We start from the raw sequence: 20,086 nt of genomic DNA on the forward strand, positions 1-20,086 counted from the left end.
CAAAGTAGCCAGGAGCTTGCCCCTGTAGTGGGTAAGAAAACACAAAAGAAGCCAGGGTCACAGGAGAATCAGAAGGGCTCTCTACGTTCTGCTCCAGCTTCTGGGGTACTAGGTGCTGGGGGTCCAGCAATCTGCCCATCCACACTGAGTGAACAGCTGGCAGGCCTCCAGCCCAACACTCTCACCTTCCACCTTTTCTGTAACTTTGCAATATTATAATTCATTCTCTTATTCAAGATACAACAGGGAATAAATTTCAGCTATTCACATTTTTGAACTTTCTTGAAAAAAGACCAAGTTAGTAGTTATAGTGACATTCAGATTTGTAACTTCTCGTTACCTATTCATATCGCCTATTTTTGCTTATTTCTCACATTACCAAAAGCATGCTAAAGGCACCTTTGGAAAATCTTGCAATCTGCTAAAATTGCATTTATAATCCCGATAAACTAATTTTTAAAAATTTCATGACACAAATAAAAACTTACCCTTTATTGAGTATTAGACTTTCCTCTTCTGCTTCTGAAAGTACAATGACCTTAGTGGGTATCTGGGGCTCACGTAGAGAGTAAATCCTAGCAATCAAAAGAGAAGAAAGCCAGTACTTAAAATTCTTTTTCATTTCCCAAAGTTCCTCTTTCCTTTCCATCTAGTCAGTTTCTAAGAATTTTCCTACCAGTTATCACAACCATCTGCCAAAGATCTTGCTGTTACTGACAAAGTAGCCTACTTCATTTGTTCCATAACAACATAAGAGGAAGGTTTCCCCGGGGCATGAAGAAATGTTCTCTACTCTAAGCAAAATGCCTCATCAGCCTTCCCCAACCACCACACCTCAGTCCTTAGCCACATTCACCTTGTCTAGTCATCTCACTACTGCCTCTAAGTTTGCCAGCTTCCCTCCAGTTATACCCATCTGTCTCTGCCTATGAGGAACCCAATCTCATCAGGGAAGAAACCATTTCTCACTGGCCAGCTGGTAGGACTGTGGGTGACTTTTAGCCTGCAATTTGTACATATTTGTGTTATATAAAGACACAATGTCTTCCCTGCTTTCTCAAGAGGTTAGTATAAAACTAAAAGAATTTTTTTTACCAAAATCATTTTAAATTAAAATAAATTTGGGGGGAATTCCCTGGTGGTCCAGTGGCTAGCACTCTGCATTCTCACTGCCAGGGACCCGGGTTCGATCCGTGGCCAGGGAACTAAGATCCTGCAAGCCACACAGCGTGGCTAAAATAATAATAATAATAAATTTTCACAGCATATATGGCTATTGTTAAAAGGAGAAAAAAAATTTTAAAGGCCAGTAATATCATTATTAGAAATCCAAATCCCTCTTAAAGTCTTTATCAAGTTAATCACTTATTTTGTCTGATCCCACAAAGAATTTTTAAACTTAGTTTGTTCCATTATCAATAGAATGTCATTTAATAAATGTTTTTAATGAAAATTCGATCCAATTGAACACGCCATTCATTGTGGTCTTCCTAGCTGCCTACAAGCATTACTGACTTCAAAATACAAATAAGTCCTATAAATTGTAATGCAGAACAGTGAAAGGAAAAGTAAATGCAACAGGGCACTGAGTGGGAATTTCTTGTTGCCCTGAAACTGTCAATAGGGTCAAAGCTTAGGAAAAGAGAAGTGTTAAATACCCAATATTTTAAAAGGAATCTTTAATAACTGAGGCCAGATACCTCCTTTAGGGCTTAATGTGAGGAAGACCTAGACCTACACTATCTCCTCACAATCTCCTTTTCCAGCTTACAAAAGACAGAAGGTGTCAAGAGTCCTTAAGAGTATGGTACGATGTCTGGAATGTGAGGGTCCTCCTTCTTTCTTTACCCCCAACTGCAGAGCCAAATGGGTGGGTAGGAAAGGCCCTAAAAGAACCAGCCAGATTTAGGGGTACCTGTAATAAGGGGAAACGGGTATCTCATTTTCTAGCTGAATGCCAGATGTATTGTCAAAAACTACAGGCCACCAAGGCAAGGGAATACTTGGGTGATTCTGACATGTCATATCCTAGGGTTGGGGGCATGAGAACACTCTATGGTATCTACTCCAAATATGGAAATTTCTGAAGGAGGTAGGCTGGGACAACATAAGAAAGGACTATAGTGTAGTATGCCCAGTTCTGTAGCCCTTGGAGGGCAGGGAAAAAGACCTTGGCAGTTACCATGGCTCCATATGAAAAACCACAACGGTTAGGTCGAGAAGGCAGGAGATACCAAGTTTAGCGATATTCCATCTTGACAGAGGGTTCAGGGCATGGACAGTTGGTAGAGCCAATGGGAAGCAGAGCTCCTGAGTGATGGAGGGAGCTGAAGGCCAAACACTGCCCCTGAAAAAACCATACACTAATCTGTGCAGAGACTATCACATCAATGGAGGCCACTAGCACCTGAGGGAACTAGATTAAACCAGGAGGGATATGCCCCCTGCCCTTCACTGATGGATAACCAGTTAGGTAAGATGTATGCCTCAGCTAGCATACTCTCTTTACCCCACCATTGAGGAGTCAGACCCAGAGGAAGGAGGAACAGCTCTCCTCCTTACACTTCACCCCCTACCTCAAGGTGCTTGGGTAGAAAGAAGAGTCAAAGAGCAGATCATGCCCTCTCCACTCATTTCAGATCCCTCAAGGTCTGACCTGTGATAGGACCAGGATATAGTTTTGAAGTGGATTTGAGATCAGAGTTTTAAACTGAACAGACTAAGTTTTAATAACTAAAAGTAACCAGAAATCTATGAGATCTGTGTAAGAAGCCCTTAAAGGATCAACCATTCAGCAGTAAAAGATTTGGTAGAGCACAGTCAAAGCAGTCATTAGAAAAAATAAAACTGCAGGTATCTGTACATCAGTCAGTCTCCCCAACAAACTTTTTACATAAGGCAGATCCAGAAAGTTAACTGATAATAGAGATCTCTGTAGGATTAGGGCATTTAATCATACAATGCAAAACCTGGAAGGGGCTTTAGTAAATGATCAGATGAAACCTGCTCATTTGACAAACTGGAAACTGAGGTGCCCAAGTTTTTAACATCCCAAAGACAGAAGTGACATTGGGACAAGAACTCAAATCTCTCAATTCCCAATTAAATTATCTTTCCCCTATGCTACATTACCTCCAAAAGAGTGACACAGTGAAAACAGTTTTAGGGAGATTATCTTAATAGGTCAGATTGGGAAAGCAGAGACTAGAGGTAGGACCAGTTGAGAGGGAATAACAGTAATTAAGGCACGTAAGTTAGGGCAGCTGGACGATTCTTACACGATTGAGAATGGGTAACAACAGCCATCAGATAAAGCTTTCCAACATCTACTGACCCATTTAGTGGTACTCTGAGCTATTAACTGGCAACCAGAAAGAGAATCTTCCTACTCACAAAGCTGTAAGAAAAAAATGTACCTTATTACATTGTCTGATGTTAACAGCACTATGTGGGGGTCCAGCATCTCACTCGGATACCAGGCAGCATGCTTTAGAGTCAGAGAGGTAGAACTGGTGAAAAATCTCTCAGCAACGGGAGTGGTGCTAAAATAAAGACAGCAATTTCCCAAAACTGGATGAAAAAGCTTCTAAAGGAAAACCTATCTTAACACTCTTTGCTCTTCTTTCCTTCAAATTCCTTTCTTATAAATCTTGCTGAGACAGCATTTAAAGCATCTACCAACCAACATCAAAGAATCAAAATTAAAATATTTTCTAAATTGTAGAGTATATTATACTGTACTTTACAAGTGATTTTAGATACAGTATCTTACTTGATCCTTTTAGTAACTTTGTAAGGAAACTACAAGGGCAGCTATTATCACTCCTATTGTGGAAATGAGGAAACAGAGATTTAAAAAGGAAACATTTTTAAGGAGGGCCAACCTATGAGTTGTGGAGCTAAAGATGGGTTTCTACCTTATATTCTTTTCAGATCTTTCAGACTCTCATTTTTCAGGATTAATTGGAAAAGAAAAAAATACAAAAATAAAACTTAGTTACACTTATGAGAAAACTGTCCGGCTCACAGTTAATAACTGCTTTTAAAACATCTTATTTCAACCTACTTGAAAAAACAGCCTGACTTCCAATGAGACAGCAATGTGACAATTTAGGCAGAATAAAAGTACAACCCCACATATACTGTAAACACTGTTATCACGAGAAGCCAGTGTGCAGACCACCTGGAGTATGATGTCTCAATAGAAGCGGCATAAACATACCTTAAGAACCACTGGTCTTAAGCAATTTTTTGCACGTATTACAAAATTATACAGATAAACACTAAATGGAAATACAACTTACCTACAATTCACTGTTGATTTTCCACCTTCAAACTCAGAATTCTTCCCCCACCTTTTAGGTAATTCTAATATCATAAGTCCTTTTATTCCTATAAGTGCTACATGATGTTGTGCTGGACTTAACAAGACTTGATAGATTTCAAACAGGGGTGGATTTATGCAAAGCAATCTCTGAAAATTAAAGCAAACTAGTTAAAATAGTTAATTTTAATGCAAATATATACGGCAGTTACTTGAAAGCACAGTACCACTTTAGTTTTCTATAACTGTAGTTTAATGAAACATTCTGGGTAAGTACTAACACCTCAGCCATTACCTGATGAAATATTTTTTAACTATTTAGATTGGAATATTATATAAAATGCACCAGGTTTCCCTACTTTGACAAATACTACATATAATTCCCTTTTTACAATCAAACTCCAGACTACCACTTCAGCGTCAAATCTCCACCATTCCCCACTTGTACTTTATACTCCAATCAGATTAACTTGTATTTCTGGGAAATCATCATACTTTGTTATGTCTCTGTGTCTCTGTACAACTATTCTTCCTGCAATGCCCTCATTTTTCTTTTTTAGCTGGCTAAAACATTCTTGGAGACTCAGTTCCTATGCACTTTCCCCCCAAGAAAATATCCCTGACCTTGTGGCCAGGAACTAATGCATGTTTTCTGTACTCCTATAGCACACCCTAGATAATTCTATAATAGTACTTATCACCCTGCATTCTAATTATCCTTTTACCTGCTCATCCCACACAACTAAGAATTACTTGAGCTCTGTGTCTTTCCTCTCTGTATCTTTGGCATAGTATATGGCATGTTGCTAACTAACTCTCAATATATGTATTAATGACCAGTCAAATGAAGAACTCGTAAGTACTAGTAAATGATAATTACTGTTATAAATAGTACAATAAGATAGAGAATGGCTTCCAGAGCTTCTGCAACTAAAATGCTGCTTTACCGAAGCAGATTTGACATTGAACAGTGATATTTTCAGGGGATTCTGTTAAGCTGTTTGTCTCATATGCCCTCAAAAAAAAAAAAAAAAAATGTACTTCTATTTCTTCTCTCATGAGCATCTCAAATTCCCATTTTCTTTTCTTTCTATTTTCAGTAATAAACCATGAGATTACCAATGTATTGCTTATCCTTACGTATAGAGAATCACCCTAAATCAAAATCTTTTTAGACAAGACTGTTGAATATAATGTGATTTCAATTGTTCCTGATGTCTGTAAGTCTGACGTTTCTTTGTTTTTGTTCTTAGCTGCCCTTTGCTGATTCTAATCAAACTGTTTTTTCTCCAGTCAGTGGTTCTTCCCTTCTTTTCCCATCTTCTCAATCTTCTTCCTATTTGATTCTAATGATCTACCTCAAATCAGACCACCTTTCTCCTGTTATGCATACAATCTAATCTAATTACCTAGGTCACCTGTGATAATCACATAATTTATGTGGGCTTTTTTTGGTTTGGTTTGTTTTTCTGTTTGATTTGGTTTGGTTTTTAAGGTTACTATTCATGTTTTCGTTTCACTGAAAGTTGCAATTCATGCTAAACTGCTTCCTAGTCTATCTCTGACTTTTTGACATTTGGAGGACTGAAGGTCATTCAGACAGTTATCAGTATGTACTAAGGGTCTGTATGTTCCAAGCACACTGAAGTACTGGGGATACAAAACTAAGTAAGGTGGACACAGCCCCTGCCTTGGTGCTTGCACTCCAGAAAAGAAGTCAGACAATAAATTAACAAGTATAAATAATTTAATCATGACTGTGCTAAATTCTGCATAGCAATACAGCGTGCTATTGTTAATACTGTGTGCCGAGCGTCTAACACTTACTCTTATAAGCTGAAATTTTACAGTCAGTAGTTTGTGGGCTTGTGACCTGTTTTCAAAACTGCAAAAACAATGCCAGCACCTTATTCAAATCATTTTTCATCAGCAAGAATCAAACAACGGCACACGACATATGTATGCCATATGTTAGAAGGGGGGCCAAGTTTTCTTACTTTGTAATCTTTAAAAGACGCGAATCGGCTTATTACAAATAAACGCTTCCATAAAGCAATGTTTAACCACAAGAAGTCTGTAGTACTTTCTGATCACACCTACTTTCACATGCTGTTGGCTTCTCAAGAAGCCAGCAAAAATCCCTTTCAACTCTGGAGATGGCCCAATTTTTTGAAAGAGCTAACGGCATTCCTCCTCCATGTCAGGCACGAAGCTCGTTGCTTTCAAATCAACGACCCGACGTAATGCTCTCAACAACCCCAAGAGAAAGTTAGGACTGTCCCTATTATTTTATGAGCGTGACGTCATGACATCGGATTCTCGGGACCAACCTCCTAAAAAGAGCGAGTGCACCCACACTCTTAAGCCTCTTACCCCTGCTTTGTTTTTCTTCAGAGCACCTGCGCCACAGATGTTTTACTGTTACTCCATGGTCTCTCCCTTCCTCCCAGACCCCGCAAATTTAAGCATCTGGAGCGCAGGCGTTCCTATAACAGTATCCGGCGCAGTGTCAGAGTCAACGAACATATGCGGAAGGAGTGAAACATGCGTAGAGAGGGTTCAAAAGGTTCTGCGGCCACGCTACAGCGGATGAAAATGACTTTTCCAGTCGCAGCTGGACGCCCCGCAAAAGGACGTCTGCTCACCCTCGCATAGCACCCCTCCCAGCAGACGAAAAACAGCCAGGATGGGAAGGGGACGTAAACGCTACTTCAGATCCCAGCTGAGGGTCATTTTCCAGATCAGCCTGGCCGTACCTGGTACTGGGAGAGGGAGGACTCCTCACCGGCGCCGCTGGGGTCCCGAAGGCGCACGACTAAGAAGGAGCTGCCTTCTCCGTCCCATAAGAAGAGCTCTCCGCCGAGGCCCAAGACCAGGTTTCTCGTCAGCAAGTGCGGCGGCAGGGGCGGCGGCGAAGGCAATGATGAAGAAGCCGGCTTCTCGGCTGAGGCTGGGCTCTGGTTTTTCCGTCCTTCCCGGAGCCGCAAGAACACGGCATGGTCAGGGAGCCAGGCCTGCCACAGCTCACCTTCTCCGGCGGCTCCTTCGGCGGCCGCCATCTTGGCCCAACAGCTCTCGTCAGCCCAGTTGCTCAGCCCGCCGCTGAGGGCAGCCAATTCGCTTCCAGCCGTCCACTGCTTCGGCCAGTCATCGAGCAGGGAGCCCGGAAGCCCGAGCAGGGCTAGGGGAGGGGCGGGGCGAAGGTGAGGCCAGCCCATCAGGTAGCGTCATTGCCAAAGCAAAGCCAATCACCAGTCAAGCCTATTCTGAAGCCAAAGGGGGCGGGACGAGAAGTTCAACATGCCAGTGCCTGCTTAGAGAAAGCTTTGGGGTTGCGGGAAGTCTAGTAGCTGGGGGTAAACCGCCTGAGACCTGTGTATCAAATTGCTTATTGGACACCTCCACCTGGATAAACCTAAACATCTAAAACCTTCCCTCAAGACTTACCTCCCTCAATCCAGGTTGGGCAGACCTCACAAATGTCACTTCTTTTTGTTTGTTTTTTTGCGGTACGCGGGCCTCTCACTGTTGTGGCCTCTCCTGTAGTGGAGCACAGGCTCCGGACGCACACGCTCAGCGGCCATGGCTCACGGGCCCAGCCGCTCCGCGGCATGTGGGACCCTCCCGGACCGGGGCACGAACCCGTGTCCCCTGCATCGGCAGGCGGACTCTCAACCACTGCGCCACCAGGGAAGCCCATAAATGTCACTTCTTTAGTCACCCATTCTGGGATTGCCCAAGCCTGTCTCCGAGTGGGGCCGGCCGGAAGGACAACGCTTCCCAGAATTCCCTACGATCTGGTGCGACCAACACCCAGGAACTACAAGTCCCAGGATTCTGCACGCGCCCCGGGGGCGGGGCCTTCTGGCGGCGACTCCCGCGAAAAGGAGATGGCAGAGGGATCAGGGTCTCGGCGTCGCTCGCTGTATAAACTGGTGGGCTCGCCGCCTTGGAAAGAGGCTTTCAGGCAGGTGAGTGTGGGGTTTGGAAAGCCTTGGCCGGGCTGTCGTCACTCCCCTAGTCCGTCCCGGCAACCGCTCTCCTCCGTGCTTTTCTCTCAGCCCAGCCGGGTGAAGCAGGTGTCCGTGGAGGTGGACCTGGAACCTGAGCCTCTCGCCTGTAGGTCCGGGCCTCGGCCACCGCCCGGCCACTTCCTGGAGTTTCTGTGCCTTTGGGTGTGGCATTGCCCGGGCCGGCCCGGGCCCAGGAAGCCTTCCTTTTGGACTCGGGTTTGCTTTCAGTGTGAAGTGTGATCGCGACCGCACCGCTACATCTCTACGGTGGCACCACCATCACCCGCTGATGTCGGGTTGGTGGACACCAGAGAGGCACCTTGTACACTCACCGCAAGCGAGAGAGACGTTATGTCTATTCCACAGAGGAATAGAATAATTAGACATTATTTCTAATCCCGGAAATTATTCCTCTTCCTATTCCAAACTATTTCTTCTGAGCCTCCGTCACTAAGTCTTAGCAGGGTTGTAGCCTACGGTCAGTTCTGACCTATCCTGAGCTCAGTCTGGTTCCTGTAAGTACTATGGCCTGTCTTTCCAGTAATCTCTGAAGTAGTGGATATATCCCAGGAAAATAATCTGATGCTAGAAATGACTGTCGACAGCAGGATTTCTCAATCCTGGTTCTTGACATTTTGAAGACGATAGTTCTTTGTTTTGGGGTGCTGTTCTAGGATTGTAGAATGTTTAGCAGCCTCCCTGGCCTCTACTTACTAGATGTCAATAATCCTACAGCTAGAGCTGTGACAACCAAAAATGTCTCCAGTCATTGCCACATGTCCCCTAGGGGACAAGATTGCCTGAAGTTGAGAAACATCGTACAGGATGGCGGCTACCAGCATCATATCGAGAGTAGCAAGAATTAGGAAGCGGGACTTCCTGGTGGCGCAGTGGTTAAGAATCCGCTTGCCACTGCAGGGGACATGGGTTCAAACCCTGGTCCTGGAAGATGCCACAGAGCAGCTAAGCCCGTGGACCACAACTACTGAGCCTACGCACTAGAGCCCGTGAGACACAACTACTGAGCACACGTGCCACAATTACTGAAGCCCATGTGCCTAGAGCCCATGCTCTGCAACCAGAGAAGCCACCACGATGGGAAGCCCATGCACCGCAACGAAGAGTAGCCCCCGCTCACCACAACTAGAGAAAGCCAGTGTGCACCAATGAAGACCCAATGCAGCCAAAAATAAATAAATTAAATAAATAAGTTTATTTAAAAACAAAAACAAAACACAAAAAAAAGAATTAGGAAGCAACCTAAGTGTCCTGTTAGCACGGTGGATGCTGCGCTATTATCACCCAACCATTAAGCAAGCTGGCATTAAAGATAGACTATGAAATATGTCAATCTGGAAATACGTGACCCAAGCATTGTAATTTCACCCATCTACACGTGGATAAGGGCTGGAGAGGAAGGTGCCAAAATAACAATAGTTGGGATTAGAGTTGAAATTTTGTGTCTATAAAATTCCTTTAATGTTTTAACAACTTATCTAAGAGGTGTTTTTTGTTTGTTTGTTTTTGACTGAATTGCCTTTTCTGCCCCCTCACCTCTTTCTCCTTCTTCCAAGGGATGCCTGGAGAGAATGAGAAACAGCCGGGACAGGCTCCTAAACAAATATCGCCAGGCTGGAGGCAATATGTCAGGAGGAGCGCAGAACACCTTTCTAGTGCAGGAGGTGATGGAAGAAGAGTGGAATGCTTTGCGGTCGGTGGAGAGCCGGCCAGAGGCCTTGGCTCAGGTCAGGCTGGGATATGTGTTTGTAGCACCAAGGATACCAGTGTCCTCTCTCTGCCTATTTCCCCAAGTCCTCTAAACCCATCCACCTTCCAGCCCCCAATCAGGATTCTAACGGCCTCTCACCCAGGTTCTTCTACCTTTAACGTTAGACTCTTCTAGATTAATTAATGGTTCATAAATACCAGGCTGTCGACCTGCTGCATCATTGCATCATAATCACTTCTGAAACTGAAAAGAAAGAAATTTCACTCATTGGCTGCACCCCTGGAGCTTTTGATTCAGTAGGCCTGAGCCAGGAATCTCTCTTTTTAAAAAGGTCTCCAGGAACTTTCTTGTTCTAATCTCAGGCAGGGTTAGGAACTGGGTGTGGATAGGAGACCATTTACCACGTATCAGGAAGAGCACTGGATTGGAAGTCAGTAGTTCTGGAATTCTGATCCTGGTTTTGCTGTTGACTCTTAACTCTGCCTCTTTGAGCTCTGGTTTTCCCATTTGTAGGATGAAGAAGATAATGTTGTCGGTATTGTGAGGACAGTATAAGAAACATGTGGGAAACTGCTTTGAGAACATCGAGCCTCTCTGTAATAAAGAGGCGTTATTTGGTGCCTTCTATGTGTCCCACATTGTGCCAAATGTCTGAGTTACATAATCACAGTGAGTGCGTACAATAACCCTCTCAGGTGGCTTTTATTCCCACTTTACAGAGGCCTGAAATGAGGTTGACAGAGGTTAGGAACTTTCTAATGGTCACAGAACTTTAGCAGAGCCATATACCTAGCTGCTACCCTATACCGTCTCCCCCAAATGTGGTACCATTATTTTGTCACTGGCTGGTTTAATCATCTGTTGATGCCTTTCTCAGCGTGGCCACATTACCACATTGTCGGCACATTCTACAGAAGGACTGGGTTGATTTCCTCAGTTAAATCTGTGTTCTTCAAGCCAGCCTCCAAGTGTGAATCACTGTGGGTCTTGTCAGCTTATCATAACTTCAAACCTCTGCTGACCCTACTTTCTCTTGCAGTTGGAGGAGCCGCTGGACCTGGCCGTGCTGGAGGAAATCCAACAGGAGCTGATTGATCAAGGTGAAGTCTAAGAATAGTTCTTCCTGCCTATATCTCTAGCTGCTCTAATGCTGATGCTTTTTTCTGAACAGAATGTTTTTAACTCATTATTTCCATCTTCAGTCGAGTGTCTAGAAGTCTCTGTTTTTCCTCTAAGGTCTTGGCTGTCTGTCTTCCCAATAATAATAGTCATTGTTTCCAGACCTTGTGCTCAGACCTCTCCTTCCATGCTATGGTTCTCTCCTTATGATGCCCCTACCAGGTAGCGTGAGACAGAAGAGAGTGAACTCTTGGCCTAGACTGCTAAGATTCACTTCTCAGCTTTACCACTTTAACTTGTGTGGCGCCGGGCAAAGCACTTAATCTCCCTGTGCCTGTTTCTTCATCTTCAAAATAAGGAAGTAGTAGTGAAGAAGTTAATATATATAAAGAACTTAAAACAGCATTTGACACATAGCGCTATGCAAACGTTAGTTATTATGATTGGTGTGTTGACTCCAGTTAGACTGTATATTCCTTGATTTTAATTCTTTTTTTTCTTTTTAATTGATTTTCTCTTTACCCTCGCCTGCAAAACCTATCTTAGTGGTGAAACACAGGACTCACTAAATATTTCTCTTGGGGTATATTGGATTTAAAAACCTGCAGTGATAAGAATTTGCTGTGTTCTGCCATACTCAGTCATAAGGAACCCTCTAGAATAGAGGTTGGCAAACTTTCTGTGAGGGGCCAGATAGTAAACATTCAGACTATTGCAGCTACTTAGTTCTGCTGTTGTAGTGTGAAAACAGCTATAGCCCACACATAAACCAAATGAGCGTGGCTGTTCCATTACAACTTTACTTAAAAAATGGAAGGTGGGGGACTTCCCTGGCGGTCCAGTGGTTAAGACGCCATGCTTCCACTGCAGGGGCACGGGTTCAATCCCTGGTCGGGAAACTAAGATCCTGCATGCCCTGTGACATGGCCAAAAATGTTTTAAAAATTAAAAACGTTAGGTGGGCTGGAATGGCCTGTGGGCTGTGGTTTGCTGACCCCTGCTCCGAAGCCTAGATGGTGAGCTCATCAAGAGCAGGGACCAGCCTTCTTCATCTTTGTACCCCAGGCCTACTAAGTACTAGGGCTTGTTGCATGTTTGCTACACACGTTCTGAACAACCCAGAGCCTGAGTCTGTGGACACTGGCGAACAGCTCACCTTAGACTCAGCCAGGTGGGCCTGGCGTCTGAAGCCGTCAGCGTCCGCGTTCTCCAGCCACCCCTGGGACCCTGCCACTCTTCATCTCTGCCCCTGTGGCCTCTGGAGATGGGTGTGAAAGTTGTCTCTTTGTCTCTTAGCCTCATCACTTCACAAGGAGAGGACAGACAGGAGGGGAAAGATCCAACAAGATGAAGCCTGAGCAGTAGTTAGTGATTGGTTGTGTGATTTTGCCCGCATTTTTCTCTTGTGTGGATGGTGCCTTTGAAAGTGAAGCTTAGCACTCAGGACAGGGCGACCCAGGTGACGTGCGGTGAAACACGCCGGCTGTCCTTTGCCTTGCAGAACAGTCCATCATCAGTGAGTACGAGAAGAGCTTGCAGTTTGATGAAAAGTGTCTCAGCGTCATGCTGGCTGAGTGGGAAGCAAACTCCCTCGTCTGTCCTGTGTGTACAAAGTAAGAGTTTTCACAACCTTTTCAGCATTATTTGTTCCCACCCCACACTCCAAGGTGAGTGGAATTTCCCCCCAAATCTATTATATGGGAAGGTTGGGGGATCCAGGTCTGCTGGCCGTAATGCTCTGGGATCCCAATTCTGCTTCCAGGTACAATCTGAGAATAGCAAGCGGTGTGGTCATGTGTCAGTGTGGCCTGTACATCCCATCTCATGTGAGTGTTCCTCACACAGATCGTGTCACCTCTGCACACATCTCTTCCCAACTTCATGTTCAGTTCACACTGGTAGCTTGCAGTCATCCATGGTGAGAATACAGACAGCATATCCGTGAGGTACTTATCAATGTACCGCTGCTTAAGAGCTTTATAGAAAGCCCAGTTTAGAATTGGAAACACCTGTATCTGATTTACATAAAATTTTTCCATATATGAAGACACAGCTGTATTCAGAATTTTAAGTGTCAGTGGTCTTAAAATATAGGAGCCCTCTTACCTGACATGATGTGGCTAAAAGTTTGCCAGTTCGTTGAAGTGGTAAGCTATACAAATGAAACATTTTATAGGAAGTTTTAAACATATACACTTATTTGCCAGTCCTTGAGCGAGGCTCTGCTGATTGGAGAGCTGAGGTTTTTTTTGTTTTTGCTTCTTATAAACTGCTCTTAAAGCGCATAGTCTAGCATTTCCTGTTTTGTTTCTGTAAGTGCATCAAGAAGCTGAGTGCACTTCAGGATTTTTCCTCCCCATCTTTTACCTAATTCAACACCTTTTCTTTTTAGGGACTCATCTTTTTGACTGTTTCTTCAATATTCCACTTATCACAAAAACATAACTTTGTTTCATTCTCTTATTTCATTGGTTTACAAAGTAGATAATTAAGTCAGTCAGTTACAATAGCAAGTTCAGTTAGCACAGAGGTAGGACCAAGCAGCACTGGCTCTTGGTAAGGATACACTTGGCTGGGAAGCCTCCCAGCCCTGGACGTTCCTGGTGCGGTGAGCATCAATCAGTGTTCAGGGCAGGAGTGGAGAGCGCTGGTCCATCGGAGAGGCGGTCAGGTGGACGTTATTTAAGAGATCCCCTCAGCACGATCGTGAGCGTTTCTAAGGGTCCGAGAGATCAGGGCATCACAGCAAGCCAGTTACAGGATGGTGTGAGGAATCGGGATTTTCGGCCTGTTGACTATGAGACGACTAAGGTTAGCCTGTAGTTTAACTTTTCTGTTTTTCAGTCTCCAGAGGTGACAGAGCAGAAGTTTCGCGCCTGTTTAGAAGACAGCGTGAATGAGCACGGTGCATGTTGTCCCCACATGCCGGCATTTTCGGTCACTGAAGGAACAGAGGAAAAGCCCAGTCTTCTCATGAGCTGTCTGGTACGCCTCCCACAGGACCCAGTGGTAAAAGCGGGTCGGTGGTTGGTTTCATTCCCACCCTGGTAGAAATAGCTTACAAAGAGGTAAATGTTTAAAAATGCAGTTTATTCTCTGAGGAACTTTACTTGCATAGAAAAGTGAAGTCACTTCAGTTAAAAAGGCCAGTCATTCCCCGAAAGGGGAGGGACAGAGGCAGCCCAGCTCGTGGAAGGAGCAGCATAAATGTCATTACTGGTTGCCACTTTTAACCACATACTGAGATTGCTTTTGTGACTGGAATATAATTGAAGCTAACTTTTTTCTATTTAAATTCAGGCTTGTGATACTTGGGCTGTGATCCTCTAGAGCCAACCCTGATGCACACGATCTACTGGGTTGGAAACAAGTTCTGTCTTGAGAAGGGGCCTTGTAAATACAAATCTTTCACTTATAACTTATTTTGTATTAAAACGTTTCAAAGTTTTCTCTGCTCTTTGTGTTTCGTAATGCTGTGTGTTTCGTAATGCTGGTTGAAAGGGAAGGAGTAGAAATAGAAAAGACCAATCACCTTGGAGATTTTATTGTCCATCATTTTGTTATACAAAAATCTAGAAATAACAGGTTTGTAGAGAATAAATGGTAAATCAGAGGCAACAGAAATAAGTTAATATTGAATTATTTTCCATGATATTGGGATGAAAACCATTTCAAAGCATGTGGGTCTGGCTTCAGAGTAGGTGTTGTTCACTGGCCAAAGCCTGCCATCAAATTAAGGTGTTTGGCAGCTTGTCTTCTCTATTGGCTTTTGACAAAACCTTTGAGGTCTTCGAGAAAAGTAATGTACTCCTGGTGCTCCAAGGCTGTGCTGAGCTCTACCAACTCATCAGCAAAAGTGTTGTCCACCCCTCGGTCCGCAAGGAAATCCATTAGGTGGTCGTATAAGCCCTAAAAGGAGAAACATTGGTTAAAAAAAAAAAGAAGGCACCCGAGACACTTATTAAGATGCTTCTTTGTGTGGCCTTGGACTAGACCCTCCCCTGCAAGGCCCAAGGGCACCATCACCTTATCGAGCACTCACCCAGTCCAGGGAATCTGTGCTGAGCGTGTAATTCGTGTCCTTCCAGTCAGAATCGCCAGTGGACTGAAAGCTCACTTCCTTGATGGAGAAAATGTCACTCTGGTCCTCCTCTTCTTGTCCAATCTGACAAGAGACAATATTTGGGGAAAACTGAAAGGTTTCCCAGGACAAGCCAGACTCGTGCAAAGAAAAGGGACTATTTATAGCTTGAAACTCAGATTTTAACCTTGCTCCCTCACCACCCCCACCCCAGTCTTCCCAGTTTTGCTGGTCTAAGCTAGAAAATGTTAGGATCAGCTAAATGGGACCAGGAAGGTCCCCGGAGGCCCTCCTTGTCCCCAGGGCTGCCAGCACTCCACTCTACATACCTCATCTTCTGGAAAGTGACAGTCCAGCACAAGGGCCTTGTTGCTACCATCCTTTACAACTTCAACCACAAAATTGGGAGTGGACGTCAATTCAGGCTGGGGAAACAAGAACGAGTCAGTAAATGTCTCTGTTGGCAGGGGTCTGGACCGAAGGTCTCAGTTCAGGGGGTCTGATGGCCACTGCTACGCTATGGTGTTCCCAAATAAGGAGCCTAGGATCTTTTAACACAGAGTATTAAAGCCATGTACCAGCTTGTTCAGACAGACTGGGCTGAACCCACCCTGTGGATCCTTTCTAGAGTTGTAGACTATGTTTTGGATGGCAGAGTATCATATATTTAGTACAGCATTTCACTTGTATTAGCCACGCTACTTGTTTAAAGAACATACAAGGTTACATATTAGAACCTAATACGTACTAGGTTCTAACCTAATTCTACAAGGTTAGAATCAGGAAATCTGAATTCCAGCCCCAGCGAGAGTGCCAATTAACTTAAATCTTCCTGGGCCTTTTTCTACATCCATACACTACAAAGCTGGCCTAAAGCTCCAAAATCCCTTCCCAGCTGTTTCGGGATCTTCCTCTATTACAGCCCAGGACCAGAGGCTGGTGCCTCTGGCTAAAGCACAGCAACCCCCGCTTTGAGGGTGAGCCAGCCAGTGTGTGTGTTGGGGGCGGGGCGGTCCTAGTGCTGGGCCAGCGCTCCAGGGAGCTGAGCTGGGTCGTGAGACAATACCATGCCAACCCAGCCAGAAAGCCTGGGGATCCTGTGGCCCTCACACTGGCTGGTTTCTAGGCTGGGCACACTGCTTCCTAAAATGTCTGAAGACTGAGCACCATCCAGGTCCAAGCAAGAAGGGCAGCACCTTAAGGTGAAGTCTCTGACGCCCCTGCCTGGTGTTTATCACCAGCCTGGGACGTGTGAGAGCACTCCTCACTTGGAAACACTCCAAATGATAATTTACCCCCTGATCATGGGAAGGGTTAAGACAGTTTCAATTCCTCCCTATTAAGTGAACACAGGGCAAATTATAAAGCCTAAGCCTAAAGGTAACAATTTACTTCGCCCCTGGTAAAGAAAAGGGGCCACACAGTTCTGGTGCTCCACAAGAAAAGGCCCGAGGATGGCTGTCCTTCGCCTTCTCTCCTAGTGCTAAGAGAATTTAAACGACACAAAAACCAATGCTCCTCCTGCAAGCCCCCAGAACAGCCCGTGGGAAGGCGGCGGCACAGGCTGGTCACAGTGTTACAGACTTGCCTCCTGTTCTTCAACCTTCTGCCCTTCAGAGGGCCCCTCCTCCCCATCATACGCGGGTGGGATGCTGTTGTTAATGTTGAAAGTGACGGTGACCCTAGAAAGGCAAGAGAAAACACAACAGAGGATGTCCTCTTAACTGAGAAGTAGATACTGAGGCTTGCTACAGTTAAAGATGCTGCTGAAACAATGCACCTCTGATCTGCAGAACTTCCAAAATGCGGGTGCCTGCATCCCACCCACAGATAGATTCAGCAGGTCTGAAGTGGGCCTACTATGTGTTGGCTGCTGGAAGTCAATTAGGCACTTGTTCCTCAGCTGAACAGTCATGTGTGGGCTCCTGTCACCAGGCCAGCATCCAGGGCTCACTGCCAACCTGTGTCCACTGGCCACCTCCTGGCCACAGCCAACTGACACTGCCACCCTCGTCTTTCCAGGGCACCTTCCAGTGCTGAGCAGCTGAGAAGCTGGGGGCAGGAGCCAGAAGCCTCCTTTAAAAGCTTTTCTCCATTAGAAGAAAATCTGCCCGAGAGGAAGGGAAGAAGGAGCGCTGGAGGGCTGTGGCATCAGCTGAGGATGGGGAGCAGCCCCGGCCCCATGGAGGGGGGCCTCACAAAGAGCAACACTTGCTGGGGAACTCCCTGGTGGTCCGGTGGTTAGGACTCAACGCTTTCCCTGCCGTGGCCAGGGTTCAGTCCCTGGATGGGGAACTAGGATCCTGCAAGACACAGGGCACCGCCAAAAAAATAAAAGAGCATGCTGCAGGACAGGCTCACTCCTCAGAGCAGTTGTGGGAAGTTTATAATCACAAAGCAGGCCACAAACACCAACTAATGACGATCTTCAGTTGCAAGAACCTTCACCTGACGTATCACGTTCCAAAATTTGAATCTAAAGTTGAGAGATGTGGAACGAGCACGGCTGGGTTGCAGACAACAGTGCACTGTAGCCACTCCCCTCTGGAGCTGTGCTAACTGGCTGCCTTGCCGGTTTGAGGTTTGAGGTTCAGCCACAAAATCTGTCTAATCTGCAACAGTGCGGACCAAGCTGACGCCTGGGCACAGAAATGCAGTTATGTTCATTAGAACATTACTTATAATGGCCCCAAACTGCCTACGACCTACCCCAGGAAAGTGGTTTAGGTCACGTTACAGAATACATGATTGACCTATGAAGGGAAAAACACTACACCACCAAAACAAAACAAAAAACCCAGAACCCTACTTCACAGCATATACAAAAATTCACTCAAGGTAGATCACAAACAGCTTTCGCAGGTCAAAGTCTTCCCATCTTTCTCATCGTGACCCTTACTACACGGCAAGCCCACCCTTATCTTGCTTTCTCAACTATAAACAGTAGGAGCTTTGTTTTCCTCAGCCAGAGCCTGTAGTATAGTAAGTCAGCATTGCAAATCTGAGATTCTGTCGGTGCTGTCAGAATTTCTGAATTTGTGTGCATAGATTTAGGCAAGGCATAACCTCCCTCACCAGCAAGGGTTTAAGTGACTGACGCCTCTACTGGTCCAGTAGGCTCCCAGCGACTTGGCTTCGGTGCTACTTGCTTACCATCTCCGTATGAACTACCACAGCACATAAGTGTGCAGTGAATGAACGACCTGGAGCTTACGAAATTATCCAAATGAATCCTACGATCTCTCGGAAACCACATGTCTGTTAAGTACCTGCCTTAACTAAAGGCTGTTGTGGATAAGTCAGGGCAGGTCCTGCAGGGTCATGGATTTGGTTCCCTGGAGTCCATAGGCCCCTGGTACTTACCTTTCTCCAGCAACTTTCTGCACTAATTTGGCTTCTGTCCCATTCACTTCCAGCTCCCAACCTCCAGACATCTTGGGAAGAGACTTATACTTCTGTATCTTCTTTTCCTCCTTAATCTCATCATTGAGGAATTGAACAAAAGCTTTGTCCCCTACAATGGAAATAAGTTACAGAAAGAGCCAATCAGTCTAAAATGGGAAATGACCCAGGTTACTACAACCAGAGACCTGTATTTGGGCTGTTTCTAATACTTCTGCTATTAACGGTGGCTCTGGGAACTTAACCCAACTCATATCCATTAAGCCTCAGTTTCCTCATCTGTAAAAATGCTGTAAGCTATCAGTGGGAAGCTGAGCTCGCATTCTGGTAAAGTGATTCCCAACAATGAACTCCTTAAAACGTTTCAAAATAAAGTAAGAAAAATTCGCCATTACTCTCTTTCACTTGCCAACAGACAACACCACGCTACTCCCAACCGCGACCTTGGGCTTTCGCAAAGTTCCATTTTCGAGAGACTGAGAATACAGTCGGTCTCCAGGGCTTTACAGCATCTCTCCCCGCAGAGTAAAACAGAGGTGGGGGAAGACGGGAAACGCGATCACGCGTGGGTTTAACCCGCTGGTCGCCGATCAGTGGGAGAATGTTCTGGACTTCAGGGGCGGTTCCGGGCTGTCCACGCGTGGTCTACACTTCCTCGTCCCGGACTCCCCACCCCACCCAGGCCCTGGCCCCTCACGCCCCCGGCCCACGTGCACGAGTCTTACCTTCGGTGTGCAGTCCGCCGCAGCCGCAGCCGCAGCCGCAGGGCCCCCAAGGCCGCAGGAGACCGGGCAACTGCACCGACCCCGCGCGCACGCTCAGCAGCCCAAAGGGCCGGGCGCACGGCCTAGACGCGGGCTGCAGCAGCGGCAGGGAGGGCGCGGCGGCGCGGATGCCAGCGACAGCGGTGCACAGGACGCGGGGCACGCAGCGCAGCAGCGGCAGCATTTCTGCAGCGGAGGCAGAGGCGGCGGCTGACACGTGCGGATACGAAAGACAACTCTCGGCAAGAGCGACGACTCTTCGCCACTGCGCCCCCTAGATCTAGGGCCGCCGCCGGAAGTCCCGCTCCCTCCCCGGGAAGTGCTTCCGCGCCGCCGCTTTGCAGACCGAAGGCACAGCGGGCGGGAATGCGCCCTCTGCTGGTGGCCTCCGGTGTGGCCTCCCGGGGAGGCCTGGAATCCGAGGCCTGGAATCCGATTCCTGAACTTCTTTAGCTGATTCGGCTTGAGTCTGGTGTCCCAGGCTTGCTGTTTAATTGGCCAGCATCCGTTCTCTCCAGTGGCTGCTTACACTCTCCAAATTTCCATCTACTGTTCTCAAGCACGGCCAGGCTTTCTATGACTTCGTGGAATGCACTCTTGCCACCACCAACTCCCAAAGACCAGCCTCCGGGATCACCTCCCATAAGAGGCCTT

General features: G+C 46.0%; 3 protein-coding genes across 5 annotated transcripts in view; 1 reads left to right on the plus strand and 2 right to left on the minus strand.

The window, feature by feature from the left end:
* NUP88 (nucleoporin 88) overlaps positions 1-8,058 on the minus strand; it is a 30,490-nt gene extending 22,432 nt beyond the window's left edge. Inside the window, exons 1-5 of the mRNA XM_032615246.1 lie at positions 7,772-8,058; positions 7,081-7,585; positions 4,305-4,474; positions 3,417-3,542; positions 489-575 (exon numbers count right to left, since the gene is read on the minus strand). Coding sequence (XP_032471137.1) covers positions 489-575; positions 3,417-3,542; positions 4,305-4,474; positions 7,081-7,542 — 845 coding nt within the window. The 5' untranslated portion in view covers positions 7,543-7,585; positions 7,772-8,058. The remainder of the gene's footprint in view (positions 1-488; positions 576-3,416; positions 3,543-4,304; positions 4,475-7,080; positions 7,586-7,771) is intronic.
* RPAIN (RPA interacting protein) lies at positions 7,579-14,633 on the plus strand. 3 transcript variants are annotated; one of them, XM_032615255.1, is made up of 7 exons: positions 7,579-8,295; positions 9,912-10,082; positions 11,106-11,166; positions 12,687-12,798; positions 12,948-13,011; positions 14,030-14,170; positions 14,486-14,633. In XM_032615255.1, exons 1-7 carry the CDS (start codon positions 7,804-7,806, stop codon positions 14,513-14,515), a joined length of 1,071 nt encoding a protein of 356 aa, XP_032471146.1. In that variant the 5' UTR covers positions 7,579-7,803; the 3' UTR covers positions 14,516-14,633. The 3 variants fall into 3 exon arrangements, 2 of the variants coding, with proteins under 2 accessions (XP_032471146.1, XP_032471147.1); XM_032615256.1 differs by having other exon boundaries at positions 9,912-10,019; XR_004347234.1 differs by lacking the exon at positions 12,948-13,011.
* Positions 14,634-14,713: 80 nt separating this feature from the next.
* C1QBP (complement C1q binding protein) lies at positions 14,714-19,730 on the minus strand. Its single transcript, XM_032615257.1, has 6 exons — positions 19,394-19,730; positions 18,630-18,780; positions 16,855-16,948; positions 15,596-15,691; positions 15,228-15,350; positions 14,714-15,094 (listed from the first exon to the last, which is right to left on the minus strand). Exons 1-6 carry the CDS (start codon positions 19,614-19,616, stop codon positions 14,945-14,947), a joined length of 837 nt encoding a protein of 278 aa, XP_032471148.1. The 5' UTR covers positions 19,617-19,730; the 3' UTR covers positions 14,714-14,944.
* Between the last annotated feature and the right edge of the window lie 356 nt (positions 19,731-20,086).

The sequence above is a fragment of the Phocoena sinus genome, chromosome 20, assembly GCF_008692025.1.
Source record: "Phocoena sinus isolate mPhoSin1 chromosome 20, mPhoSin1.pri, whole genome shotgun sequence".
Lineage (NCBI taxonomy): Eukaryota > Metazoa > Chordata > Mammalia > Artiodactyla > Phocoenidae > Phocoena > Phocoena sinus.

Excerpts from the sequence above, each read along its gene's own strand:
- RPAIN (XM_032615255.1), top strand. The coding sequence starts at position 7,804 with ATGTCACTTCTTTTTGTTTGTTTTTTTGCGGTACGCGGGCCTCTCACT. Across the intron at positions 10,083-11,105 it reads GGCCAGAGGCCTTGGCTCAG|TTGGAGGAGCCGCTGGACCT; the intron begins GTCAGGCTGGGA and ends TTTCTCTTGCAG. Across the intron at positions 12,799-12,947 it reads GTCTGTCCTGTGTGTACAAA|GTACAATCTGAGAATAGCAA; the intron begins GTAAGAGTTTTC and ends TTCTGCTTCCAG.
- C1QBP (XM_032615257.1), bottom strand. The coding sequence starts at position 19,616 with ATGCTGCCGCTGCTGCGCTGCGTGCCCCGCGTCCTGTGCACCGCTGTC. Across the intron at positions 15,692-16,854 it reads AGAAGGTTGAAGAACAGGAG|CCTGAATTGACGTCCACTCC; the intron begins GCAAGTCTGTAA and ends TTGTTTCCCCAG. Across the intron at positions 15,095-15,227 it reads GCACAGATTCCCTGGACTGG|GGCTTATACGACCACCTAAT; the intron begins GTGAGTGCTCGA and ends TTCTCCTTTTAG.